The following is a 27,918-nucleotide window of genomic DNA, read 5'->3' as shown; positions in this document are numbered from 1 at the left end:
CTCTTCTGGCTCTGTGTCTGTGTGTCTGTGCGGTGGGACTGTGTATGCACAGGGTTACGTCCGGTCACTGGCTGTGCACATCTCTGAAATTAGAGCTCACTCTCGTGCTCTGCAGACGAGGGAGATCGGGACGTGTGGAACTCTGTGTGTGTGGCCGCTGAAGGGAGATTGGGCCTCCGTTCAGCAGAGCTTTCCTTCAGCGTCTTGGGCCCAGGGTTTTGTTGTGGTGGTGGTTTCTAACCAGGTTCCGTGCCCGACATGGGGCTTGAACTCGCGACCCCGAGATCGAGAGTCGCGCTCTCCCGACCGAGCCAGCCAGATGCCCCTTGAGGCACAGAGTTTATGTTGACTTTGCCTCAGTGTGTTGGGGAGAGAAAGTCTACACGTTGGCATCAGACCTCCGCGGGACCCCTTCTGGGCACGGAGGTGGTGCCTCCTGGACGTCCGGGCGCGGCTTGGGGGTAGGGGGAGTTGTTTTCTGTGGATGGGCGAGAATAGGGAACGGTCCCCATGAACACACGCACGCTTTCCGGTTTGGAAAGCCCCGCCCCCCCCGTCTGTCGTGTGTCCCCGCCCCACTGACTTGCTCTCCTGGCTCCCGGTGGTGACGTTGGGCACTTTCTGGAGAGCCACACGCTGCCTGTTTCCTCCTCGTGATCGTGGGCACGTATGCTTCCCACCGTTAGACGGGTTTCAGTTTGGAGGTCCTTTCCCGCCGCCGACGGTGTCTCGCGTGCCGAGTCACCCCCAGACTCAGAGTTCTCAGCTGTCCCTGGTGGCACGTAGAATGGATGGGTCCCTGGAAGTGTGTTGGTGCGGGACGAGATGGGGACTCGGCCTTGCTCCTGACCTGACAGCTCGCGCCAGGACGCTGGTGGTCTGCTGGCTGTCTGCTTCTCTCCCCGAGTGTGGTTCCAGGAGTGTTCCCCGTAGAGTGATTTAGGGAGCTGTGCCTTGCTTTTATTTTGTGAATCGGCTTTGTTTTACCATAAAAAGGCCGAGGGAACTGGGGGGGGGGGGGACAGCGGCTCTGTCTGGGACAGCTCTTCTGCTCAAAGGTGGCTCTGTGCGGACGTGGTATTCATGTGCATGTTGCATTTTACCCTTGGCCTCGCAGAGCGGGCATTTCCCGGTCCTACAGAGGGGCTCACTCGGAGTTAACTAAGCCGTCCTCCTTGTAAATGAGAGCGCCAGGGTCCTGACGGGTGGGTCTGGCTGCGGTGGGGAGACGCCCCTTGGGCCCGTGTGCCTGAGACTGCTTCCGGTAGGTGTGCTCCCGGCAGGGGACCCGAGGGGGTGCCGGCTGCTCTGTGCCTCTGGGCCGCCAAGACAGGGGGCACCCCCTCTATTCCTGGATCATTGGTGGAGCTGGCTGGGACGCGCTGTGAGAAGAAATGTTACTGACTGCGGGGAATTTGCACGTCTCGCGGGTGTAAAAAAAGTTTGGTCGAAGCCTGGGAAGTCTGATGGATGCACACAGGTTAGCGTGACTCGGGGCTGCCCTGGGAGGGGAGAGCCGGCGGGGGTGGGTGGTGGGGGGGACGTGGAAGGTATTTTCACAGGCTTCCAGGCGTGGGCTGGGGGCCCAGAGCGCGGGGCTGCTAGGAGTTAGTAGGTGGGGACGTCTCTGTGAGCGTGCGGGGACACCTGTCTTGGTTGCTGCGACTGGAGAAGCTCTGTTGTGTGTGGGCGACGCCTGTGCTGACAGGCCAGCTCACAAGGGACAGAGCGGGGTCCCGCACGGGTGCGGCTAGGACTGGCCGTGGCCTTCTACTGGGTGGTCCTCACAGGAGGTGGCTGCCGAGCAGATCGCGGTGCGCCTCTCGTGCACCTGGTGCTCCCCGTGGGTGCCAGAAGTGACATCCGCCGAGTCAGAGGCTGGCGCCGTCCGGTTGGGGGGCGGGGAGCCCCTCACCCAGGTGGACCCCCCGCCGGCCGGCCCGGGCCCCCCACTGGTGTCATGACGGGCGGGAGCCCAAACCGCGGGCAGCTGTCCTCGGACCCCAGCTGAGTGTGGGGAAGGGGCCTTCGCCCGCTGCAGGTGTGATGGCGTGGCCCTGCGCACGTCACGCGCTTCTTCACGGAGTCACAAGCCAAGATGGCGGGTTGCATAAAGAGAGGGGATTTGGGACTGTGGTTGTCTGTGTGACTCACGAATCCTCCATTGTGGTGTTTAAACGGTCTGTGAGCAGACCCGCTGTGGGGTCACGGCGCACGTCAGTGTCCGGGAGATAAAAGGGGGCTGAGAAGAGCCCCGGGGACGGCCCCGGTTGCCCCGGCCTCGTCTGCGGACCCCTCCGCGCTCGTCCGGATGCCGCTGCCTCGGTCTGCACACCTCGCCTCCTGGTCCGCGCACCGCCACGGGCCCCTGCCCTCTCCGTCTGCTGTTGTGTCCCCTCCGGCTGTTTTCTCAGGGTCCCGCTGTCGTCCCCCCCCCCCCCCCCCAACCAGACCAGTTGGCCTGTGGTGCTTGAGGCTCTGCTGGGCTTTCTGTCCTGCAGACTGGCCTGTGGCCACCCCAGGCGGAGTCCAGGAACTCTGGGCCGTGGCCTGGGGCTTCTCCGCTGTTGACTTTCTGGCTGGTGGCTTTGTGGGGGGGGGGGGGCTGTCGTGGGCTCTGCAGGGTGTTTCGCAGCGTCCTTGGCCTCCGCTCGAGGATGCCAGCGACCCCCAACTCCAGAGAGAACCTAGAGTGTCCCCAACCTTTGCAGGCGTCCCCCGGGGGCCAGAGGGCCGTCGGCCCCCCCCCCCCCCCCCGTGATGAACATGTGCGTGTGTAACCGTTGGGGAAGGACAGGGTAAGTGGGTGCTGCAGAGGGAGAGCTCACGTACACCGGGGTGGTCTGGCCGACTCTGGCCCTTCAAAGGTTTGCCCCTGGAACGGCAACGGTGTGCGTGGCTGACATGTGCCAGGTGTCCCTCCACTGGCCACCCCCCCCTTAGACCCTGACATAGCCCACAGAAGCACGTCGCTTTCCCGTTTTCCGTGGGACAGGGGAGGCCGAGTGGCAGTCCACAGGGGCCTGTCCCCAGGTCTTTGTTCTTGTCTTCTGTTCTGGCTCCGGGAGAGCCCGGGTCACTTTCAAGTCCTGCCTGGGGGCGGTGGAGGGGCAGCCCTCGCAGGGAGACCAGCCCTGTGCCAGCAGCCGGCGTTCGGATGCACACTCATCCCCATTTCTGCCCTCTGACCTTCTGACCTCCATCAGTCCCCACATTACGCTGCTCTTTGGCGACTTGGGATGTGTGTTATTTTGCCGTTTTGTAGACTCCTTGGGCTTTAATTTCTACTCCAGTCCTTAGGTTTTCGCACGGATTGGGTGAAGTGCACACTCCTCGATGGTAAAGTTTGGTCCTTTGGTCTCCGCTCGTCGCATTTAAACCTGCAGCCCCGTTGGGACACGTCGAGAGCGTGTGTGCCGTGGGGCGTCTTCGACCCTGTTCCTTGGGGACCGTGTCCCCTGTTACCCGATGGGTTGTGTCATTGCCATGGGCCCAGGGAAGCGTGCCCTCAGGTGCTTTCGGGGACAGTGACTCCCTGTTGACCCTGCCTCCCGCACGGCACGCCTGAGCCACGGGTTTGGAATCTTTGCGAGAGGCGGCAGGCCAGGCGTGTGCCACGGGCACCGGGCACGGCGTTTGCTGCTGGGGGACCGCGAGGGCGGACGCGGTGTCTCCCACGGCTTGGGGGACGACAGTCTGCCGGACGCCCCCATGCACGTGCCCGCACGCGCACGCACACGCACCTGCACCCGCACCGCGTGGGGTGGGTGGGGGTTGCAGTGCAGCGAGTAGGGACGGTGGACCTGGGCCCCCGCACAAACTGCCTCCGTCGCCCTCCTGGCTCTGCGGTGATTCCGTAGGTCCCTACGCGTGCCTCCCTGGGTCCGTGCTTCGCTTCCTGCACCCGCCGTGAGCTGCTGTTCGGTCACCTTCATTACCAGAAACTGGTACCCGCCCGGCCGGTGCCCTGCCGAAGCCCCTGGGCAGGAGTGGAGGGCTGAGGTCCTCGTGCCTGCGACCTGGTGGCCGGCAGAGCAGAGACGTCACGCTTTCTGTCCCAGGGCCAGCGAACCCTACGTGCTTTCAGAGGCTCCTGCGTGGAAACTGGCACGCCGGTGACGAGTCGGCACACGCCGAGCAGAGGCCAGTGAGCGAGGAGCGAGGGTGCGGAGAACCGCCCGCGACCCGTCCGGGTTCTGGGCAGTTGGAAGTGCGGTTCTGAAGGCCTCAGGACGGTTGCACGTGACGGCTGTGATTTGTACCCAGGCCCTACAAACCGTGAGCAGTTTGTGTTTTGCATTGACGCATCCCAGTTTTGGCGTGCGTGTGTTCCGTGCACCACGACGTGGGCCGGAGTCCACAAACGGGCAGCAGGGTGGCACTTCGCGCTTCTGACACTCAGCTCCCAGTGGCACCTGGGATCAGTCCTTCTGCCTTCTTACGGGTGCAGATTCGTGTCTTAAAAATCGCCTTACCACACATTTTCTCCTTAAAAAAATTTTTTTTGACATTTATTATTGAGAGACAGAGGCAGAACACAAGTGGGGAGGGGCAGAGAGAGAGGGAGACACAGAATCCGAAGCAGGTTCCAGGCTCCGAGCTGTCGGCACAGAGCCCGACGCGGGGCTCGAACTCGCAAACCCCGAGATCGTGACCTGAGCCGACTTTGGACGCTCAGCCGACTGAGCCACCCAGGCGCCACCCATTTTCTCCTTTTGACGACTGGTGTGCTGGTTTTGGGTCTTGGACTTTGTAATTGTCCGGCTGTGGGAAAGCGAGCGTGTTCTCAGGACTTGGGGGCATGTGTGTGATTATCTGGTCAGACCGGGGCTGACCTGTGCGTCTTCCCAAGCCAGACGTATTGTGGTTCTGTTGCGGGAAGTTCGTGTGTGTGTGTGTGTGATGTCACAGGTGTGACGGGCGCACGGCAGCACGCGTGTGCGGTGTGAGCAGCTGGGTGCCTGTGCGCGCACACGTCTGGGTGGACGCACGGACGCAGACCCCGGCCCTGAGGCCGTGCCCTCGGTGCTGTCACACAGGGCGCAGCTCTGGCCGGCCGAGTCCCAGGGGAGCAGCAGGGTGACTCAGCAGCCCTGTGGATAATTAACCGACACAAACACAGGCTATTTTTAAATGTGGTTTGTGGCCGCTGACCCTCTGGCTCCAACTCTGCCGTCGCCATCCCTAGGTCTCTTTCAGCCCCGCGCAGAACTGTAAGCTGGCAGCATTTTGAAACGAGGAGGTTATAAACTGAGGGCGACAGAAATGGAGTAGCCAGAGAAAGGTGTGTTTTAGGTCAGGGGGAGGAAGTGGGGTGAGATGTAGACCTTGCCAAGTGGCTGCCGTTCTCAGGTGACTTCAGGGCACAGGAGTCAGACGCGCACGTCAGTTCCCATTTTGCAGTTAGCAGCCTCGCTCACCGTCTGGGTGCAGCTCACTGTCCTCCCGGGGAGGGTCTGGTTCTGCGTGTTGGCAGCCCCTGCGGGGGCTTCTGGGGACGTGGGGGCCCTCGCCTCACGTGGGTGCAGAGGAGAAACATCGGAGAGCAGGCCGTAGACTTTGCAGAACAGGTAAAGCCCGGGGAGGTGGCCGAACCTTCGGGCTCCTGGTGCGAGGCTCAGAGAGGTCACGGCCGACTCAGCACAGCGTGCTTTCTGGCCACCGGCTCACTTTGGTTCCTGGTGATGTGATCAGCAACCCACCGCTGCGTAGAGGTGAGCTGTGCTTCGACAACGGCGTGCAATTTGCTCACTTCTGAATCGGGAAGGGGAACCGAGCAGCTCGTGAGGTTCCTGTTTAAAGAGAAAACAAATTAATTAGTATCAACTTCGATGACGTCTCTAGCAAGTCAGGCACGAGGCGGAGGCTGGACCTGTGCCCTCACAGTAAGTCCCGGGAGAAGCTGTCCCCGTCCCGTCACCTCCCACGCAAGCCCACGTGCACACGCACACACACACACACACGTGCATACCTGTGCACACATGCATGCCATCATCGAACTCTGGAAGTTGCCTGCACAGAGTCAGTGCTTAGCAATACTGCTTTTCTGGGGGACTCGTGGGAGGCTCAGTCAGTTTAGTGTCCCGACTCTTGGTGTCGGCTCAGGTCACCATCTCACGGTTCAAGGGTTCGAGCCCCGCGTCAGGCTCTGCGCTGACAGTGTGGAGCCTGCTTGGGATTCTCTCTCCCTCTCCCCCTCTCTCTGCCCCTCCCCTGCTTGCACTCTCTGTCACTCTCAAAAAAACAAATAAATAAACTTAAAAATGGTGCTGGTTTTCTGGATGTCTCCGCAGAGCTGACCATGTTCCTAAATAGGGGAGAGACGCAGTAAGGGGTGTGGCTGGCCAGATGAAAAGCCCTGTTTCTTGGCCCACTTACCCCACACCTTTGCCCCGGAAAGCTGGTGACCGCGGTGGCCAAGTTACTGGCTGGCCCCGTTGGGATCCTGCCGTGCAGGACCCGCTCAGCGAAAGGGACGCCAGGCGGGGCCGGGGGCAACAGGGCCACGGGGTCCTTCCCTTGGAGCTCAGCCAACAGAATTTGATGGAGACACTTTCCTTCGCTTTAAGAAAGTTTTAATTCATAGATTTGGGGCTCCCGCTTACTTAGTCATCAGCTCCTAGGAAACAGTCTCAGAAGTCCTGTTGTGCAGCTGCTTCTCAAAACTGCCATGGGGCTAGAATGACTGAGAAAATAGGAAGTAATCGGGGCTTTTCCGAGTTCTTCTGAGAGGCATCGTCCACTGGAGTTTATGATTCTTTCCGTCTGGGCTCTGTACAGACGGGGTGGGGGGGGGGTTTGAAGCGAGCCGTCCCTCAAAATGGGGAACGTGGTTCCCTGTTGGTCAAAAGAGGGGGACAGATGAAAAGTAAGGGATGAAGAAGTTAGTGACGGAGGAATGACGTGGGCTTCTTTCCCTTTGTGTTTTAACCAAGAGCATTCTGAGTGCGGCCCCACGGTTTCCGCTCCTGCTACCGTCTAGGCAGCCTGCCTGAGATTCCAGAAAAAATTTAGTGATGTGATTTGGGAAGAGTTGCTTCAGTTACCAAGTCAAATGTAAAACGGTTCTTTCCACTGGGTACGTCCACTGGAGCAGAATGGTTGAGATCTAATACTTACGTGATGCTTGCAACACTTCACGCGACGCAGGGAGTCTGCGTGTTTTATACTCGCTTACACACTTGCAACCGTAAAAGGCTGTCCGACCCCCAGCTCGGCGTCCTGCGTGGAGGAGACGGCCGTCCACACCGGCCTGCTCTCGCCGGCCTGCTCGGCCTTCTCCACGGCCTCCTCCCTGTGCCCGGCTCTCTGGTGCGCACTTCGTGCTAGGCCAGGGCCACCCGTGTCGTGAATCAGCTAGAAAGAACCACGACAGAAGAAATGCTTGCTGTTTATTTTAGATGTTTAGCTTCCTGAAAGAATAACGTTTTCGCTTCGTGGGCACGTCGATGGCGGAGCCTGGCAAGTGCTCGGAAAGAGCTGTCCCTGGAGCTCCGCGGTCCATCTCATCGGAAGCGACGCGTGACGTGACCCAAAGCTGACCTACGCAGTGTCCTGTCTGTGGAAGGACCTGGAAGATCGCGCCTCGCCCCGTGTGCAGTGGACCGTGCTCCCCTTTGAAGTGTTCCCGCCTTTGTGCGGATGCCTGTTGGGGTGCCCGCCCCCGCCATGGCCAGTCCCCTGGGCCCTGCCTTCCACGTGGCCGCCCACGCGGCCTTGGCCGGGCCCTCCTGCTGTTGTCAAGTGAGCGTGGGTGGGGAAGGGTCAGAAATGTGGCGGCCTTGCCCCAGTCGCACACGTGGCCGGTGGGGGGGGGGGTGCAGTCTTGATGATTCTCCTGGGGTGTCCTGTGGTCTGTCAGCTGGGCAAGTGCGGGCTGGCCCCATCCGGGAGCCCCAACTACAGGGAGGCACCGACTGTAGAAATGGGTTTCAGTTTATCACCTCCTTCCCACGCACAGTCTGAAATTACTATTCGTGGTGTTTCCCCTGTGAGGCTGAGGGCCGCTGCTAACTTGTACCCGGGGCAGAGCACAGAGTGGGACTCATAACAGATGTGCGGGTGTCACTTGTGGGATGCAGGCCGGCTCCCGCGCTGGGTTCCACCGCGCAAGGGGGTTTTCCGTCTTAGACGTCGGCGGCCATACGACTAGAACTCGGACCTCTGGACGTAAGTCTAGAGACAAGGACCGTAGCCCCACCTTCTTAGACTGGACCTGATGCTCACACCCTACATCACTCCTGTATTTTCACTCTGAAAGGAACTGGTTTGAAGCCACGGTAAACATACCTGCCGATACAAACGTTCAAGTCCATTACTAAATTACCAAAGTATCCTGAATCAGTTGCTAGAACATTAAATCAAGTTTGCGCAAGTTGGACAGTTGAAGGGATGTGGTGCCGGCTGTAAAAACAGCCCCCCAGAGTCTAATGCATCCACGTATATTATTTCTTCTAACTTCATTTTTGCCAAATAATTCAAGTGGGTCATTAGTTAAAAAAAATTTTTTTTTACATTTATTTATTTTTGACAGAGACAGAGCACAGGTGGGGGAGGGGCAGAGAGAGGAGACACAGAATCGGAAGCAGGGTCCAGGCTCCAAGCCGTCAGCACAGAGCCCGACCGCCCAGACCGCGAGATCATGACCCGAGCCGAAGTCGGACGCTTAACCGACTGAGCCACCCAGGCGCGCCCCAGCGGGTCATTAGTTTCAAGCGCTCCTCAGTTTAACCCTCTGGAAATATTGATGAACAAACATACAAACAGAAATACGTCTAAATGCTGAAGAAGCCGTTTCAGAAGTGTGCGCGATTCTATTGATTATTTAAAGCACATTCTTGGTGTGCGTCCGTTGCTGATAAATCGTGTTGTTTGTCAGGAGCCGCCTCGGTCAGTCCGAGTTCTGAGCTCCAGGGACCACACAGGTAGCGGCCTCGATAGGGTTATAGGTTGTGAGCAGGTGCCATCTAGTGGTGGCTTGCACACATGACGCCCTGCGCCCGGCTCCTAAAGTGGCCGCCCGCGCGGAAAGCCCTCTTCCCAGCAGCTGGAGCACAGACCCTGTTACGAAATGGCCTTGGTTCTGCAGGTCAGACACGTGCCTCATTTTAAACCCGGAGACTAATAAATAATCCAGTTTTCTTTGTTTTTTAAAAAGGATCATTATAATTTCTTTGCAGATACACGGAATTTGGGTTTTGTTTTTCCGGGTAATTGAGCAGCAGAAAAGGTTGGAAACCCCATCACTGCCGGCCCGTGCGTCCCGTTCGCTTGGGCTGGAGGTTTACAGCGTCACTTCTCAAATCTTACTCATCCTCGATCTCTTAAGAACGCTTGTTGTGAGAGAAGAAGCAGGTGGTTTAAGTCATGTGCTTTCTTCGTAATGTTCGACAGCCGTTCTAGACTCCTGCCCGGTGAGGAAGGCGGCCGGCTGGAGGGTGATGGCAAAGGAGCATCCAGTGCTGACCTGTCCTGCTCTGGTCCTTCGTCTGTGTTTTCTGTGGTCACATTTCAAAATCCAAAAGTGGTTACAATTACCTTCTTTCCAACGATTACTTGGGCCGTTCTTCGTTCTTTGAGGATGTGATTTCCTTTCCTTTCAAGTTGGAAATGTTTGCTGCTTTTCAGAGCACGGTTTGTAAAGTTTGTTTAATTTCTTTTTTTTTTTTTTGCATTTGCATTTTTTTTTCAAATGGGCGAGTTATAGTTTGCTGTTAGATTTGGGGGGGAGGGGGGCGTATACAGTAGGTAGCAGCTATGAAAATAGGCTTGAATTCTGTTCACTTCAGCAAGGAGAGGATGTTTTTAAGCACAGCAACTGCCGAGTGACGTGTTTTATACTTGAGTCAGGACGCAGTTGGCAAGTTCGAGATTTCTAGAATGTGGTTGTGTTTATGGTAGAGCATACCTGCCGTTCAACAGCTGAGGGCTCCGTGGAGACTCGAGATACCTGATGAACCTTTAAAACCTGGTTTTGCTTAGTGCTTAATAGGAAAGTGTTTGAAAAAGTTAGTTCCCAGATTTTGAGCTTTGGATTTTCTTGTGGAAACTGGCTAACTTAGTCAGAAATCCCGTGTTTAACTTGTAACGGTTTTTTCTTCAGAAATGAAAATAACGGCTTCCCAAATGCTAACGTACTTACCTATTTTTCTATTAACGTAAATAAGTTAAACTTTTCCAATTTACTGCAAGTTTACGTTAATAGATCAGTTGTTTAAAGTGAAAACTTGTACACTGTACTCAGTCACACGGGAAAGGTAGCCAGAGCAACTTAGGGAATAAAATATATGTTCGTTTATAAAAATTTAAAACTACGATTACTTAGCTGTGGCCCATTAATTTAGGACCAGCATTTTGCTTATCATTTAGACTTGCTTCTTTTTGTAGTTCACGCTGCATGTGTACTGACGTAAATGAGAGAGATTTAAAACACCTCCTCAAAAGAAGTTTTTCTGACCGTAGGACTGAACTGTCCTCCATCGATACTGGACCGTTAGAAGCCATTTTTATTATTCTCTATGGACAAAGACGTCCAAAGACGGTCATCTTAGGAGGAGTGAAGTGACACCCGCCCCAGGGCATTCTCTTCCATGCTGGTGGTGTTCCTGCTCTTGGAGGGGATCACTGTGTCCTTGCTTGCTGCAGCCCCTTCTTGATCACGCAGCTCCTGAAGCAGGTCCGCTCTTGACCTGTTCTCCTGCGTCCTTCTGTCTTTGGCTCCTGGTTATTTTCCTTCCTTTTTCCAGAAGGAGAACTTCCAGGTTAAGCCAGCCTGTGGCAGTGTGTTTCTGTATTTCCTTTGCTTCACTTGCACAGAAAGCCCGTACGTATTTTTTAGCTGAAAAGCCGCACCCCGTGGAGATGACAGCTGGCACTTTCCTTAAGCATTTTCTACGTCATATCCAAAACATGACGACAGCGCTCCTGCCTCTCACTTCTGGCCGAGTACTAGGACTTCATCACATTTCATTGAGAATCAGTGGCCCCCGTTCCTGGGTTTTTCTCTAGCCGAAATATCTTTCCAGGGACTCTGTGTTTTGACAGACACGTGTATAGTTTTCTCTTTGTTAATTGTATGTCTGTTGTCTGGGTAACTCCCAGGCTTCAGCCAAATCTCGATGCCCGTTGCTCCCCAAACAACTTACCTTTATTCTGGTCTCACTGTTTCTGGTTACCAGTGGTCTCTTTTTAAGACTGGTAAGAAGGGGGGCGCCTGGGGGGCTCAGTCGTTCGAGCGTCTGACTTTGGCTCAGGTCATGATCTCACGGTTTGTGGGTTCGAGCCCCGCATCAGGCTCTGTGCTGATGGCTCAGAGCCTGGAGCCTGATTCAGATTCCGTGTCTCCCTCTCTCTCTGCCTTCCTTCGCTCATGTGTTCTCTCTCTCTCTCTCTCTCTCTCTCTAAAATAAGTAGACATTAAAATTTTTTTTAAAAAGGACAGGTAAGAAGGTTATGAAAGAATTGCCGAGAAACATTATTTAAAAACTGTAATGTTTTTCCTGTCACATCGAGGGTTTTGTAACTCATAACACTTACTATAAAAGTTACTAGAAACTCACAAATAATAAAATTAACTGCTGAATGTTAGACTTCTTTTCACCCAGTGATTCTCAATTTCTAGATTTCTTCAGGCTTGCATTGCTTGGGGTATTTTATCTCTGGAGGGGGGTTATCGTCTGTGCCCTCTAAGGCTCACGTCTCTAGTATAGGTGAGGGTCGAGGCCATTTTCTGTCCCAAGTACCTACACATCGCGCATACACCTCTGTGGAATTGGTTCATAGATGTTTTTTTCCAGCAAAGAGAGCAAGTGGGAAGAGGCGCGAAGGCCGTCTGTAACCACAGCTGCTGCGATGGGAGAGCCGGCCATCTGAATACGCGGTTTGCTCTTGGCCAGAGCACAGCTGCCTTTGGGGTCATCCCTGCAAATATGATGCCTGGATCTTAGATTAAGAGCGTGGGGCCGCTGATGCTTTCTGTCCTCTGTTTGTACACGGCTCCCCGCAGGTGGGAGGAGGCCCCCGGAGAAGCGGCCGCTTCCTGCTTCCTGCGCGGCCTGGCACACCCCCCGGGAGGCGCCGTCGCGGGGCGGTGGCAGGAAGGCAGCGTGCCAGCGTCTCTGCGGCACCGGGACCCTGGCAGGTGCGCTGGGCCGTCCTCGCCATTGGCGGCACCCGGCCGGGCCACCTCAGTCACTGCTCATGTGCTTTATCGCGCTGTCCGTTTGAGGATGCCCGCACACCCTATTTTGGAGAGAAGGTGACGCTTCTAGAATTGCACGATTTGAGATCATTTGGGTTCGGTGTGAACGGTTCTGGAAATCTGCCGCTCACGTGAGGCCCAGTACTTCACCCTGAGCGCACCCAACCTAGATACAGTTCCGTCTAGGAGAAGCCACACTGAGCCCCCGCCCCGTGGCAGCTGAGTCTCCCCCAGCAGGTGCTCAGGGCCACGCCGGGAGGAGGCAGCCCATCCACACCCTCCTGAGATAGATCTTTTCTCCTCAGATCACCGTGTGGGGCCTGTGTGTCTGCACAGTGCCCCTGTCTTCCCTGGGAAATAAATAATTTCATTTCTCTGTTTCATATTCAGCTCACATTGGTTTCAAAAATACTGTTTTTTTTTTTTAATTTGTTTTCAGTTTATTTACTTTGAGAGAGAGAGGAAGCACGAGCAGAGAGGAGAGTGGCAGAGAGGTGGGGGGAGAGGGAACCCCAAGCAGGCTCTGCACTCAGCACAGAACCCGACGCCGGGCTCGCACTCACGAACCGTGAGATCGTGACCTGAGCTGAGGTCGAGAGCCGGACGCTTAACTGAGTGAGTCCCCCAGGCGCCCCATATCTAGTTTATTTTTCAGAAGGTGCGGTCCGTGCGGATCACAGAGGTGGAGTACTTGGTCGATGGTTTGCCCTAGCAGCTGGAGAACAGACAGCCGGGTGATTGGCAACGCCTCTTTGTGGCCTGGCTGATGACGCTGGCACAGGGGACGGTGAACGGGCAGCCTCAGTTAGGTTGTGGCCGTGATAAAAATCCAAGTTCCGTTCTTAGGTCTGTGGGAACTTGGCAGTGGGAAGGCAGCCTTAATAATAGGAAGTCTTTATTATTTAGCGCGAGCTAGACAAAGGCTATTGTCCCAGCTGGACCTTTTCTTCATAAAGTCTGAGCAGGTGTCTGATTTCATGCGTGGACCGAGAAATTGCAGAGGGTGGGTCGTCTTAAGAGCGCCCCAGGTCTGAGTGGTGCAGGGGTCCTGGTGCCATAAACCGCGAAGACCCCCAAGCCTGCCCCGTACGCGGGCTTTACTACCGTTGTTGTATTTCTAGGACCCCCACCCGACACACGCCAGGTTGGTAACTAGGTTGGTAGGTTGTTTTGTTTTTTTAATGTTTATTTTTGAGAGCAAGAGAAAGAGGGTGGTGGGAGGGGCAGAGACAGAGAGGGAGACACAGAATCCGAAGCAGGCTCTAGGCTCCGAGCGGTGAGCACAGAGCCCGATGCAGGGCTCGAACTCACGGACTGCGAGATCATGACCCGAGCTGAAGTCGGACGCCCAGCCGACTGAGCCACCCAGGCGCCCCCCTGGGTTAGTAGTTTTGCTGTATGTTGCTGGGACTTTGAGGTCCTGTGACTGCCCACACGTGCGTTACTTCTCATCTCTGTGGGCCCTTGAGAAGTACGTGCTGAATTAACTGATTCATACTCCACTGCCTGCTTCGCAGGTCCTTTCCTATGTGCTGTCTCTGTACGTATGAGTCTTGGACATGAAGGGACTCATTTTATTTTTTTACGTAGGCCCCACATCCAGCCTGGAGCCCCACGCGGGCTTTGAACTCACGACCCTGAGATCAAGACCTGGGCTGAGATCTAGGGTTGGATGCTCAACTGGCTGAGCCACTGAGGCACTCCTAAATGACCTGTTTCACTCGTTCGTTCGTTCGTTTGTTCGTTCTGCATTCATGGGACATCTACCTCACGCCAGGTGTGGTAGATGCCGGCAATAACCGCGTTGGAATAAAACGCGGTTTCTCTTTTGGCAGCTCAGGTCCTTTCCGGGAGAGGCAAAGAGGAAACACACACACGCACACCCACGCACACCCACGTACGACAGCAGGGAGGAGAAATGCCGGGGCGGCACGGCAGGGTAGTGGGAATGGGGTGGGGGGGGGCTGATGTTTTATGCAGGGTGGTCTGGGAGGTGCTCCTGGCGAGGGAGCGGAGGAGCCTGGTGACTCCCTGGGCGCCGTGTTTCGGAGCAAACGGCAAGCACAGAGCCCTGAGGGGTGGTGTGGTTGGCGCACGGAGGCCCGCCCCGCTGGTCAGTGCTCGTGCTGGGTTAGGCTGAGCCCCTTCCTCGTGGTCGCACGTGTGTCCCTAACACGGCATTTTGCAGACCATCTCAGTGACCTTGTTCCATAACTTGTAAAGCATTCCTGCCATTACGTGAGCGGGTTTGCACGTGTAGTTAGAGCAGAGGAATTGAAAGGGAAGGCGGGGCGGGAGCTTGGGACATACGGTCCTGGAATACGGGGTCCCTCCCCCCAGGTCGTGGTTCTGCCTGGGGCAAAGCGTGGCGGCTGGACCGAGGCCAGGTGTGGCCCGGCGCTCCCCCTGCTCGCCTGGCCCCACCTGCCCTCCGCTTGTGGACCCGCGGGGTCTCCCTGTGCCTGTTCCTGGTTGGAGACCCCCGTGTGCCTGGAGCCGTGTTGCCCCAGAGCCTGCACACCGGAGCCTGGTGCTCCTCGCCCTCTGCTCCTCTGCGCGACCCCTCGGACTCGTGGGGTCAAGGAGCAAAGGGCCAACCCGAGCCTGGCCGCAGGTCTTCTGTGCAGCACACGGGTCCTGTCTGAGGCCTCCGCCGACTCCGCGTTGGGATGGGACTGGTTTTGGTGGCGGCTCAGCCGCTCGTTCACCGCTGAAGGCGGAGAGCTGGGCAGTGACTGGGGGAAGGGCCACTGCCCTGCGTCTTCAGCGTCCCTGGCCTTCCTCTGTGTCCGGCCATGCTGCGCCCTGGGGCCCCGTCTGTGTGCTTGTCCCCTGTGACGTCCTGCGCCCCGGGCCTTCGGGCTCCATGCCCCAGGGCCCAGGCCAGAGTGGACGTGCTGTCGCCTTCCTGTCTGCCTTTATCTGGCCGCCCGGCCACCTGCGGGAGTCCCCTCCATCTTCCTTCCTCTCAACTTGGGGCCCGGGGGTCTGGAAGCCGCCCGGGAGCCTGCGGTGGGAAAGGGTCGCCGGGCGACGCTGGCGTGGCCGACGTGTGGCCGCCGCTGCCCTTACCTGGGCCCCCGGAATCCTGGCCCCTGAGGAATGTTCCAGAGCGCCCGGTATGCTCGTTAGCCGACAGGCCCTCGGCCCGGAACCCCGCGGTTGGGGGTGGAGGAGGGCTGCCTGCCGCGACCCTCGGAGAACAGCCCTCCGCACTTGGCGCCCCGGGGGCCACACTTGCCGCGGTCCTCACGTGCGAAGTCCAGCCCCTGCTTCCTCTCTGCCACGAGGCCCCTGGCCACATGGTTCCATCGTGTGGGCCGAAGGCCCGGCCCACCTGCCAGCTTTGCCGTCCGTGCCCGCAGCCCCGGAGTCAGGCCTCTGAGCTGTGGGCACAGAGGGACCGTCAGGGCTCCACAGCACAGGCTGGGGTCCGGGCTCCACGCCTGCCGGCCCCCGGCTGCTCCCTGCCTCAGCTTCCCCGTCTGCAGCAGCACTGGCTTCCTGAGACACGCCGGCCAGGCACGTCACCAGCGCAGAGGGCTCAGCACAGGCCCTCTGGCCACAGCACCACACTCACGCGTCCGGGTGGGTGGCCCGGCCCGTGGGCTGGGGCCGTGCAGGTGACGACGGCCACGTGAGTCGTCCCTCGTCAGGCCAGGCTCTCAGAAGCTCGGGGCCACGCCCCGAGGGCCGCCGCCCTGAGACCAGGCTGGGTGGTGCTGGCCCGGGATCACGCACGGTCTCCCGGTCATGCCAGCTGCTCTGTGGACCCCCGTGCCGTTCGCGAGGGTAGCCTGGCTGGCGGGCAGCGGGGCGCGGGCCCCAGCCACTGGCGACGTGGCCCTGTGGGGAAGGCTGCAGACGTGGGGCAGCGACAGCGCGTGTGGACGGACCAGCCGCCCTCCCGTCTCCTGCGCCCCCGTCGCAGACGTTTCCAGATGCTGTGGTCCTGTAAGACGTGCTCACCTCGGTGCCCGAATGAGTCCTCTGTTCACACAGCCTGGCTCACTGGGGGGACTGGTCACAAGTCCGTTGATAACGGGGGCGAGTCAGTCCGTAAGAGGCAGTCCGATGGCGCTCAGCGCACGGCAGGCTGCTGCCTCACTCTGAACGGTATGCTGAGGGGGTCCAGGGGGCGCCCGCCGTCAGGAGCTGTGTTCCTGGTCTTGTGCTTCGCGAGGAGCTTCTGTTGTGTTGTTTGTTTGAACCCAAAGAGTGGGAAGATAGGAAAGTAATGGACGTAGGACGGGGTCGGGGGCGCCGGGTGGCTCGGTCTGCTAAGCGTCCAGCTCTTGACTTCAGCTCCTGATCTCATGGTTCATGAGTTCGAGTCCCGTGTCAGGCTCTGTGCTGAGAGTGCAGAGCCTGCTTGGGATTCTCTCTCCCTCACTCCCTCGCCTCCTGCCCCTCGTCCACTCCAGTGCACATGCGTGCATGCTCTCTCTCTCTCTTTCAAAATAAATAAATAAACTTAACAAAAGGCAGCGTAAACGGGCAGAGTCACGTGGGGAACACAGCGACCCGAGGTGGCCTGCATCACGAGTGAGCTCTGCATGAGGACTGGGGACCAGAGACACGGCTCCCGTAAGAACGCAGAGCCCCCAACCAAGAAACCCCGTCTGCCCTGAGGACCCCGCCGCTACTGAGTGATGCACGGTAGCCCCTGGGTGATAGAATAATGTGCTAGAGAGAGAGAGAGAGGGAGAGAGAGAGGGAGAGAGAGAGAGAGAGGGAGAGAGAGAATGAGCGGGGGAGGGGCAGAGGGAGAGAGAAGCCCAAGCAGGCTCTGCGCTGTCAGCACAGAGCCTGACAGAGGGCTCGAACCCACAGCTGTGAGATCACGACCTGAGCTCAAGTCAGGGGTCGGGCGCCCAACCAACCGAGCCCACCCAGGTGCCCCGGTAACATGCAATTTTTAGTTACAAATTACACAGTGACAAAGCATTACATCATAGGCGTACCTGTGCAGAAAGAGGAATCGCATGGGAATGAGGACACTGAGGAAGCACGGGACTCAGCGGCTCATTTCTGTCACCTGTCACTGGGTCCCTTTTTTGAGCCTCAGAGGTGGAGGCTCGGTGGGCTGGGTGGCCACGCGGTTCCCGGGAGCTGACTTGGGGCTCCGCTCGCATCACCCCGGGAGCCGTGGCTGCTCCTCCCACGCAGCTTTCTCCCTGCCAGCCTCCCCTGCGGCCAGGTCCTTGGTGACCCCCAGGTGTTTGTCCTCAGTCGGGGCCACGTTTGAATCACCTAGAGGCCTTTGTAGAAAAAGATGATGGTGTGGGCTGCGCCCCTGAAAAGCCGGCTCTGGGTCTGAGCACTGGCCTTGGGAATTTCTTACCAGTGATGGTTCATGTTGTTCCGGATGATTCCAGCGTGCAGACAGAACGCTGCCCTTGATGAACAAATCATTGCCTCGCTCATTCCGTGCTGAGTGAATGTCAGAGTTTGTGGCGGTACAGCCTCAGCCCTCGATTCTAGGTAGAACAGTCCAAGAGCCTGTAGTCCTTCCTCACATTGCTTGGTTTCCAGAAACCTCCCCCTATAGGCCTGTTTCGGACACGCTCCCCTTCATCTGGTTCCTCTTAGCATTGGCTCCGAGCTGGGGCTGGGCTCTTCTAGATGTGTGCTCCCCTGTGTCCTTGCTTCCCAGGCTGGGCCTGAGGATGCTGTCCTCGATCTGACACACTGAGCTTGTGGTCCCCTAGGACCCTGGCGTCTTTTTCACAGCACAGCTCTTAAGCCAGACCTTTCACTTCTGTGCTTTCTGTTCTTCCTCGTGGGATTGTATGTTGTTAGTTTTCAGCTTTTCCATCTTGTTGAGAACTTTTGCATCTTTGTTCTTTTGTTGAAGATTTTGGCTCTTTCCTAGCTGAGTGGCAGACTTAGATATCATAAACACGTTCGTCCCATTTCTTCGTTGAGGCCGCTGATAAAAGTAACGGTGGCTGCACAGCCACCATCAGGCCCTTTGTCCTTGTTGGTCCTGGGCCGGGGCGTCCGGTCAGCTCACGGTCCTGCTCAGGGTTCTCAGCCCGGCCTTGTGTCGTCTTGTCCCTAGACTGTCAGGAGAGGCCAGGCCCAGGCGTCACCCTGTCCCCTGAACAATCGGCGTAGTAAGCCTTTCCACAGACAGAATCATGCCATATACTCCACGGGCTTTTATGGTGCTGGGTGGTTTTCTTTTTTTTTTTTTTTTTTTTTTTTTTTTACCGAACTTGGGGTAAATTTTATACACAAAAACACCAAGGCATGCAGACTTTCAGCTTTCTTGGCGGGTCGGTTGCAAGATGTGTTTTGATCATGCCAGCGTTTCCGCAGACCGCCTCCGCTGCTATTCTGTGCGACTGGAGCCCCGCAGACGCGCAGGGGTGGGGCGTTCAGGGATCCGGAGGCAGGTGTGCCGGGCGTGCGGCACCAACACGCTGCTGCATTCTGTCGTGGGGGCGGAGGGCCTCGAGAGAAACGTGCTCGTCTACAGATGTGGTCGAGCCGAGCGTGTCGCACGGAGACGCTGTTCCCTGCCCTGTGGATGCTTGTCCCTGGAGCTGAGCCGCCCAGCAGGCACCACCTCCCTGCGGGGAGCAGGGCTGCACGGTGGGCCCGGTTCTCGCGGTCCCGGCAGGCAGCCTGGCAGGGGGGCCGGGTGGGAATCCAGGGGTGCCTTTTCCTCCTTCGTGCTGGGGCAGGAAGGGTGTGGGCACGGCCCCGGTAGCATGTGCTGCTGAGCTGGAAGGTGCCGGAAGGCATGCTGAGTGCTAAAGGTGTTCGGCCGAGTAAATCAAACGTCCCGTGGGGGTGACGGCATCGGTTGCAGAGGCTAACGGCAGAAAAGAGGAATCAGTCGAGTTTTTCGAATGTATCTGTTAGAAAGGAGATTGTGGTGATAAAGAGCTGGAGACCACAGTGCAGTTGTCGAAGGACCTCTTGGTGGTGATCCCAGCACAGCCATTTCTGGGCTTGGGGCGAAGGGCACTGGTATTTCCAAGGCTCCTTCGAATTAGGGTTGCATCACCGACTTTTTTCTTTTTAAAGATTCTCAGTGATGGATCTCAGACTTCTGTATAATTTTAAGAGCTTGGAAGGTTTACCTTTGAAGACAGTCCCCCCCCCGCCTTTCCTTCTCAGCCTGGAGCAGGACCAGGCCGGCACTGAAGGCCGTGTTTGCATCTGCCGCTGTGTTCCTTGCCTTCTCGCTCCCTGTTGCTGGGGGGAGCTCCGCGTCTGAGATGATGAACTTGGCTGCACCTGGGTCGGCGGCTCCAGGCCTCCTGGGGATGCTGGGTTCCCCTGGCAGCCCTTTCCTGCCGAGCCCGAGCCCCGGGCAGGACCTACAGGCGCTCCCTGGGGATCCGGAGAGGCTAGGAGAGCCCTTTACGTTTTTGAGATTCCATACATGAGAGCTGTCATTCTCGGAAATAAATCACGACCGTTAGGAAGCAGAGCACAAGGGGAGACAGGAGCGTCCCTCCTCGAAGCCCTGAGGGGCAGCCGGCTCAGGCAAGCATCTTGCTTGCAGTGTGAGCGGCAGCCCGTCAGAGCGTGAGTTGGAGAGGCTGTTGTGCAGGAGTGCAGGTGCACCGCCGCCAACGGCCCCATCGAGCATCCCCTGCATCAGGGCGAGGACAGGACCCAGGCCCGCGGCTCCATGGGGCCGTTTCCTGGGCCCCACCTGCCTCAGCCAAGCAGCGATGCACAGGCCTGCTTCTCAGGGGTGGGTTTATTAATTGAGGGGAAAAGAAAAGAGGCCCGAATAGGCGCTAAGAATTAAGTGCCTTAAAGATGGGTATAAAATGGAAACAGGGCTGCACAGTGAAACCCAGATCAGTCGTCAAGGTGGAAGGGGAGCACGAAAGATGGTTCGGGTGGTGAATTTTTTGTTCTGTATGTCTTCCCACGATGAAAAGAATTAGAGAAAGTTAAAGGGGAGTAATTTTTCTTACCGACTGTCCTTCCTGCGTGTCTCGATTTAATCGTGGGTGCGCGTGTGCGTGTGTATGCGTACGTGTGTGTATACGGTGTTGCTTCAGGGGTTTCAAACTGTGAAGTCCCTCCCTCCCCTGAACTTCCGGGACTGGTGGGGTCTCCGAGGGAGGTGTGCGTCCGTGCGCGTGTGCGAGTGCACACGCACAATGAGCCGAGCAACTACAGATGTGGGGCGCGTGTCACGGCCTCAGAAACCTAATTAGTGCTGCAGTTTTGAAGCCATTTCCAGGAGGGTCCTATTTAGAAAGAAACTGAGGAATTTAAGGCGCGTGTAGCCCACACACATCATTTGGGCCCAGGAGAGAGCAGGCCATGGAAGGATGACTGTGCATGTCCACATGTGTGTGCACACGTGTGCATGTGCCTGTTTTCACACACACACACCTGTTCACTCTGTGTGCCCATGTGCTCAAGTGTGCATGTGCCTGTTTTCATACACACACACCTGTTTACTGTGTGTGCCCCCGTGCTCACGTGTTCATGCACCTGTTTTCACATGCACACACCTGTTTATTCTGCGCTCATGTGCTCGCACGTGCATGCGCATTTTCACACGCACACACTTGTTCACTGTGTATACCCATGTGCTCATGTGTTCATGCACCTGTTTTCACACGCACACACCTGTTCACTCTGTGCACCCATGTGCTCACACTTGCGTGCGTGTTTTCACACTCACACACCTGTTCACTGTGTGCACCCACGTGCTCATGCTTACATGCACCTGTTTTCACACGCACACACCTGTTCACTCTGTGCGCCCACGTGCTCATGCGTTCATGCACCTGTTTTCACACATACACACCTGTTCACTTGTGCACCCATGCATGGGCATGTTTTTGCACGCACCCACCTGTTCACGTGTGCACATGTGTGACTGTGGCAGGAATTACTGCGTCATGTGGCACTGGATATGTGGACGCAGGGTGGGGACTGAGGCGCGCTTCCTGGGGGCCGTGCAGGTCTGGCCACTCTGCACCAGGACCGTGCTTCGGGACAGGGTGCCCTGGTGGGAGGTCACAGCTGCAGCCCCCGCAGGCAAGAGACCAGCGGTACCCCTCGGAGCCTGTTTCTCAGCTGCAGACACTATTAGCCTGGTGGTCAAGGTTACAGGCAGCTGTTTATGGAGGCACATCAGGCCCGGAACTCAGAACCCAGCACCCTCCGTTTAAGCCTAATCAAGTGCTCAGGGCAGGCTGCCCACCGAGGAGGTGTGGCTCGTGGAGCAGGTGGCTGGGGATGTGCAGGCACCCTTCATGCCCGACGGGTGTGGCCTGTGGGAGGTCCACTTCTAGGTGAAACGCCTGTGAGTAAAGTCGGAAATGGTACTGAAGGACCCGGGAGCAGAGACCTGAGTCCCGCTTCCCTGGGGCCCCGGGGCTGCCCCTCTGTGCCTGCTTTTGGTCTGGATGCCCGGAAGCTTGGCAGCCTTGAGTGACCCCACTGGCTTGGTGGGGGCAGCTGTAGATACAGAGGTCGCAGCGGGCTGGGCCTTCTCCACGGTGACCCGGGAGTCCCCAGCCCTGTACCTGAGGAACCTCCCTAAGAGAAGGGCTCCAGGGGTCATGACCACGGTCTCCTGGTTCGAAGCATCACCTGGCTCCTGGGCTGCTCTCCTGCCCCCTCCTTTGACCTCAGATGGTCAGTGTCCCCACTCTGAACTGCCCTCCCCCTCCTGCGGTTGGAAGGCTTTCGGGAAGGAGTTCCTTTGCTCCGTGACCGGCTTCCTGTGACCACAGCTCTGCCCCTGCCCCCACGATGGCTTTGATGACCTTTGATGACCTGTGTCATGTCACGTGCACCTCGTGTTTTAGTGTCTTGCTCAGAGGTTCTGGAGGTTCGGTTGTGGTGTTTTGTCAGCCCTTCTGGGAGCGTCAAGTTCGGGGACTTCGACAGGTGTGCTTTGCAACCCCCGCAGAGGTGCAACATCAGTTTGCACCGGCCTCCTGTTCCAACTTAGGAATTTGACTAATGGTCTTCGGCGTGTGTTTTCATAAATCCGTGTCCCTTTCACACAGGAGAGACGAGGCCCCAGCCCCCGGCATTTCTCTTTGAAAATTTAAAAGTGATTGTGGCATTCTGAGCATCAGTGCGAATCGAACCAAGGCCACCAGGTTTCCGTACGTTTACTCTCCCGTTAAGTGCCCTTTTGTCCAGAGATTCCCAGGGCTGCTCGGCGCCCTTCCGAGCAGGACGTAACCTACCCGACTTGGCTTCAGGGTTAACATTTTGGAGCCGACAGGAATCTGAACGCTTATCCCCGCTCGGTCTTACCCCCTCACCCGTTCTGCACATCACGACATGCCAGTCACGTTTTTTATGTGGACGTCATCCTTGAAAATGGCTTAAGAGTGGCTCACCACCTCCGAACTGAAAATGAACATTTGGTACTGTTCCCCTTCAGAGCTGTGTGAAAATGCGTCCTGTGAGGGGCTCCTTCCTGCTTCCATGAAGATCCCTTTGAAATACTTTTTTTTTTTTTAATGCCCATTCGATGGGATTCCTGAGCCTTAGAAAATGTTTAAAGAACGTATTTTTGCAAATAGATCCCTAGATTCCACTGGAACGTGTAAGTCTCTAAGAATTCTTTCTCCAAGACCAGCAGTATCTAACCCTTGTTAGAACACCTGACATCATAACCCACCTCCACTGTGACGGGGCTCCAGGGAGAGAAAATCCCTCTGGTGGTGTGTCCGTGATGCATTTGTCCTCTGTACTTCGGGAAGTTTTAAGACATCCAGACACATCGGTGGACCTTCCAAACGTTGACTTGCGTCTTTCAGTATGTCCGAAGTCATCCTTGCAAACGTAAAACGGAATTTTTCTCAAGTCGGATTGAGTCGCCTTGGGTTGTGGTCTAGTCTGACTCGGCAGAAGCCTTAGCACCTGGGGTCCAAAGGTCACGGAGCCCAGCTCCCAGCTGGTGGTGATTCCCAGTGCAGCCTGGCCGGGGACGAGGCAGGCCTGCCGGTGACAGGGCGTCCACGCACACCCCTCTTGTCTCTCTTGCGGGAGCATGGCAGGTGGGAACTCTAGCTGCAGAGCTCGGGGTCCCCGTCCCGGGTACCCTCCTTCTCTTGGTCACCCGTCCTGGGAAAGGCAGGGACGGGTAGCTTCACTTACCCCCCCTTCTCGTGCCTCTGAAGGGAAGCTTCTGGTGTCAAGGTTGTGGACTTGAACATTGGACCTTGTGAGAGAGAGTCATAGGGACCCTTTCTGGATCAGTCTGAAGTCAGCCCGTAGCGTAGACATTTCTGAGGCAGCCACGGGATCCCGTGGGCAAAGTGAGCGGTGTCCCGGCCCAGCCTCTGTGTTGACCGCAGGCTGCAGATCAGTCTGTCCGGGTCTTTTTGCCTAAGCCCACAGGATCCCTAAACGTGCCTTCAGTTAGTTCTCTGACAGTCATGGGAAGCCTTGTGCTGTTAGTGAGTGGTTATTTCTTGCTTTTTGATGTAACTGGTTGTCCTCTGTTAACTAGTAACTGTGTAGTTACAGCTACCTAGACTTTATTTCTGCTTACAGTCTATTCAGTCATGTAATCAGTTGAAAAAAGAAACCCCACCTCACACACTGTCCTTTGGCCCTTATATTTGGTCCACTCTTGATGGCGCTGTGGGGTGGAGGGCACAGCCAGGCTCCAGAATCACGCAGTCTTGCTGAGGACCAGCGCACCCGGTGCGCGAGGGCCACGGGGCCTTTGAGCGTGCTGCTCTGGGTGTTCTCGTTCTGTTCTGATGAGAGATGGTAACTTCACGTTTTACATTTTGGTCCTCCAGGGGGAAAGCCTCACCGCTGCTGCTTTTCCGAAGAGGTAGCTTCGACTGTGCTCTCCAACGGAGACCGGACTCACGCACCTGGAAGTAAGGCATCAGAGACACATAGCGGTGAGCCCGGAGCGGGGAGCGCAGCTTCTGCGTCCGCACTTGGAAACAGGAGCAGAGACGCCTGCAAGAGAGCAGAGCAGCCGAGGTTTTCTGTGGACTTAAAGATGCCCGCGTTTCACCCAAAGCGGGAGGTCCCCACCCCCAGGGACACTGCAGACTTCCCTTCGCTTTCGGACCAGACTTTTCCAGAAGGAGATCCGCAGCTCTCGTCTGAGAGCCCGGCTCACCACCCGAAAGGCAAGCTGTCTGACTTGCACACTAAGGAACACGCTGGGGGCGGACGGAGGGGGCCGGCCGCAGACCTGACCCCGCTGGACCTCAGTGACAGGTCGACCCGGGATGACCCCGGCCGTAAGGAGCTGGCCTCCTCCCTGCAGGCCGCGCTGGCCGTCCACCCGTGCCCTTACTGCAGCCACAAGACGTACTACCCCGAGGTCCTGTGGATGCACAAACGTATCTGGCACAAGGTCAGCTGCAGCTCCGTGACCCCCCAGTGGATTCCTCCCAACGGTTACAAGAGCATCAGGAACAACTTGGTTTTCCTTGCCCGGAGCGGACGCACGGGGCCCCCGCCTGCGCTCGGGGGCAAAGAGTGCCAGCCCCTGCCCATCGCTCGGTTCACGCGCACTCAGGTACCGGGAGGGGCGCCGGGGCCCAGAGGCGGTTCCTCGCCCCTGGGCGTGACCACGAAAGCCGCTCACCTGCCTAAGAGCAAGGACGGCCACTCCGGGGGCCCCTGTGCGCTTTGGGTGGCCGGCCCTGAAGGGCACCGACAGGCCAGGCCTGGCCACCACGGCCCCGAGCAGCACGGCGCCCCCACGCAGCTGCCCCTGCCCAAGCCCAGGCAGGAGGCCGGCCCCCGGCCGGGGCCCGCGGCGGGCGGCGGTGGCTTCAGCCGAAGCGCCACCCCGACGCCCTCAGTCATCGCCCGGGCAGGCGCCCAGCCCCCCACCGGCAGCAGGCCGGGGGACAAGTGCGGCATCCCCCCCGCGGGGGCCGGCCTCGGTCCCCCAAATAAGCACAGTGCCCCGGACCCCCCGAAAGCCAAATTCGGCCCTCAGCCTCAGGGCCAGCTGCACGTGAAAGGCGACGGGACCCCCGCTCTACCTCCCCGCGAGCCCCCCTCCAAGGCGGGCCAGGAGCTGCGGCCGCCGGCCAGCTGTGGAGCGGGCCCCGGGGGGACCGCGGCCTCGCCGGGCCAGCCCCCGCTGCACACCAGCAAGCAGGAGCCCGCGTCCGACGGCCACGAGAAGCGCCTGGACATCCTCAATATCTTTAAGACGTACATTCCAAAGGACTTTGCTTCCCTCTACCAGAGCTGGGGTGCCAACGGCCCTGCACTAGAGCACAGAGGTAAGACGCGCGGGCCCCTTCCCAACCCCCGTGTGAGCATTGTCACCAGGTCCTGGGCCGGCCTCTGGAGGAGCCTCCCCTTAGGAGGTGGGGACACCGCCTGCCCGGCTGTGATCGCAGAACAGAGAGGGCGGGGCACGTGTGTGCTTCCCTCCCGCCCCCCCCCCCCCCCCAGCCCTGCCCTCTAGGGTGCACATGCCTGGTGCTGTGGGCATTATTTACCTGCCGCCCCCTTCAGGGCTTCCCTCCTGGTGACGTAAGTTGGAAATGCTGAAGTTGGACAGGGGCGGGCAGCCTTGATGCCCCTCACGCCCTTTGTCTTTTCATTTTATTTTTATTTTTATTTTTTAAGGAAGCCCTGTGCCCAGCATGAGGCTTGAACTCACGCCCCCCCGAGATCAAGAGTCACACGCTCTACTGACTGAGCCTGCCAGGCACCCCTTCCTTTGTCACTTCAAACAAAAAATCAGTAGCTGTTCGTTGTCCCTTTTCTTTCAAAAGATAAGATTGTTCATTTAAAGTGACTAGTTAAAAAAAAATTTTTTTTAACGCTTATTATTGAGAGACAGAGAGAGACAGGGCACAAGCAAGAGAGGGCCAGAGAGGGGGAGACACAGAATCTGAGGCAGGCTCCAGGCTCTGAGCTGTCAGCACAGAGCCCGACATGGGGCTCGAACTCACAAGCCGCGAGATCTTGATCTGAGCCGACGTCAGACGTTTAACCAACTAAGCCACCCAGGCGCCCGTGAAAGTGACTATTTTAAGTTTTATTTCTGTACGTAATTAAAAAATACATATCAGTTCACTGGCATTAGTGAGCAAAGCCCTGCAGAGTATGAAGGTACCGTGTAACGTTTGGGGGACGGGCTTGTGCTGAGATTCCAGAAGAGACAAGCCTTCAGTGGCCGTCTTCCTTTCCTGCCAGCGTCTGGGTACCGACACCTCCTCGTAAGGGTAATCAGGAACAACTGCCGAACACACGGGTAGGATGCCCTCGTTCCTGATCGTGAACTGCAGGAGCTGTCACTTAACACTGGGGAATCTGAGTACTTGCTTTCAAGCACCCGTAGCTGGGCTTTCAGAGAGCCGTGCAGAGCTCTGTCGGTCCGTTCATTGCCCGTCTTTGAATTGCGCATCGTGCACCTGTAACTAAAGTAGGCCAGCGTCAGAAAAGACCTTTTAGATCTGGCCCCTCAAATCCCAGAAGCTGGAAGCACTTATGGGGGGGGGCGTGGTTCAGGTTTCGTGGCAGCTGGGTCAACAGTGATGCCCCCCGAGTCTGCTGTGTGACATGTCTGTGTGGTCGTGGGTGCCTGGCCGGCAAATGTGGGTCTCTCCCCAAGTTCCTGGTTTTCCCTGGGACTTGGGAGCCCGTCCAGATCCGCAGGCACCCTGGGGCCATCTTGGAATGACGGACCGTGCCTTCGGCTCAGGAGGAAAACTAACGTGTTCCATGGCTCACTGATGTGGCCGGTGGAGTCCGTGGTGGAGGCTGACGTCTGTTTCTGCGTGCTCAGAGCCAGTGCTTCTGGTGAGCTTCCTAGAGTGAAGCTAGCGGCCTGGGTGCCCAGAGATCGTTGAGACAGACACACTGCGTGCCCAGGCGCTTACAGGGCCCGGTGAGCACCCTGTGCCTGTGCACGATTCTCCCCCCTGCAGGCACAGGTGCTCTGAGCTCAGGGCGTAGCTGAGCACTTGCCCGCTGGTACAGGTGGTAGAACAGAAGGCAGATACTGTGTGGCTTAGCGTTTAATTTTTGTGTAATGTTTATTTTTGAGAGAGAGAGAGAGAGAGAGAGAGAGCGAGCGCCAGTGAGTGGGGGAGGGGCAGAGAGAGAGGGAGACACAGAATCCGAAGCAGGCCCCGGGCTCCGAGCTCTCAGCACAGAGCCCGACGCCGGGCCCGAGCCCACGAACGGTGAGATCATGACCTGAGCTGAAGTCGGACGCTTAACTGACTGAGCCATCCAGGTGCCCCTTAAAATTTTAAAATAAATGGTTTTAAGGTTTTGGGGGCAGAGAGAGAGAGAGAGAGAGAGAGAGAATCCCAAACAGGCTCCACACTGGAGCCTGACGTCGGGCTTGATCTCACGATCCCAGGATCATGACCTGAGTCTAAATTAAGAGTCGGACGCTCAACTGAACCACCCGGGTACCCTCAAATATTTATCTTTTAAATACGAAAAATGCTAAGTTGTCCATAAACCACATGCCTTCCTGGATTCCTTGCTCTTGGCAGTGTGTGTCCTGAGATGTAGTCAGGTGTCAGTCAGCAGCTTTCGGGGGTTTAAGTTGACCCCGATTTGGGTTTCCTAAGGGGAGTGTTTTAAACTAGCTGTAGTTCCTCGGGAAGTGCATTCTTAGAACCGTGGATTCCCAGGTTAGGGAAGTACTGAGATCGGTTCGTCTGGGTCCCTTGACTGGTGTCTGTGTGGTGGCCTCACACTTTGACAGGATGCCCAGGGTGGGGGCCCATGCTCCCCTGCTGGCCCTG

At 57.3% G+C, this 27,918-nt stretch overlaps 1 protein-coding gene across 4 annotated transcripts in view; it reads left to right on the top strand.

The window, feature by feature from the left end:
• Positions 1-27,918, top strand: part of ZNF516 (zinc finger protein 516) — a 124,719-nt gene that overhangs the window by 79,236 nt on the left and 17,565 nt on the right. For all 4 annotated transcript variants that reach the window (XM_043559101.1, XM_043559102.1, XM_043559100.1 and 1 more), the window contains exon 3: positions 23,965-25,425. In XM_043559101.1, coding sequence (XP_043415036.1) covers positions 23,965-25,425 — 1,461 coding nt within the window. The remainder of the gene's footprint in view (positions 1-23,964; positions 25,426-27,918) is intronic.

Source organism: Prionailurus bengalensis, chromosome D3, assembly GCF_016509475.1.
Source record: "Prionailurus bengalensis isolate Pbe53 chromosome D3, Fcat_Pben_1.1_paternal_pri, whole genome shotgun sequence".
In the NCBI taxonomy this organism is placed as follows: Eukaryota; Metazoa; Chordata; class Mammalia; order Carnivora; family Felidae; genus Prionailurus; species Prionailurus bengalensis.
The sequence above is the reverse complement of the archived record's forward strand: the minus strand, read 5'-3'. Positions and strand labels throughout refer to the sequence as shown.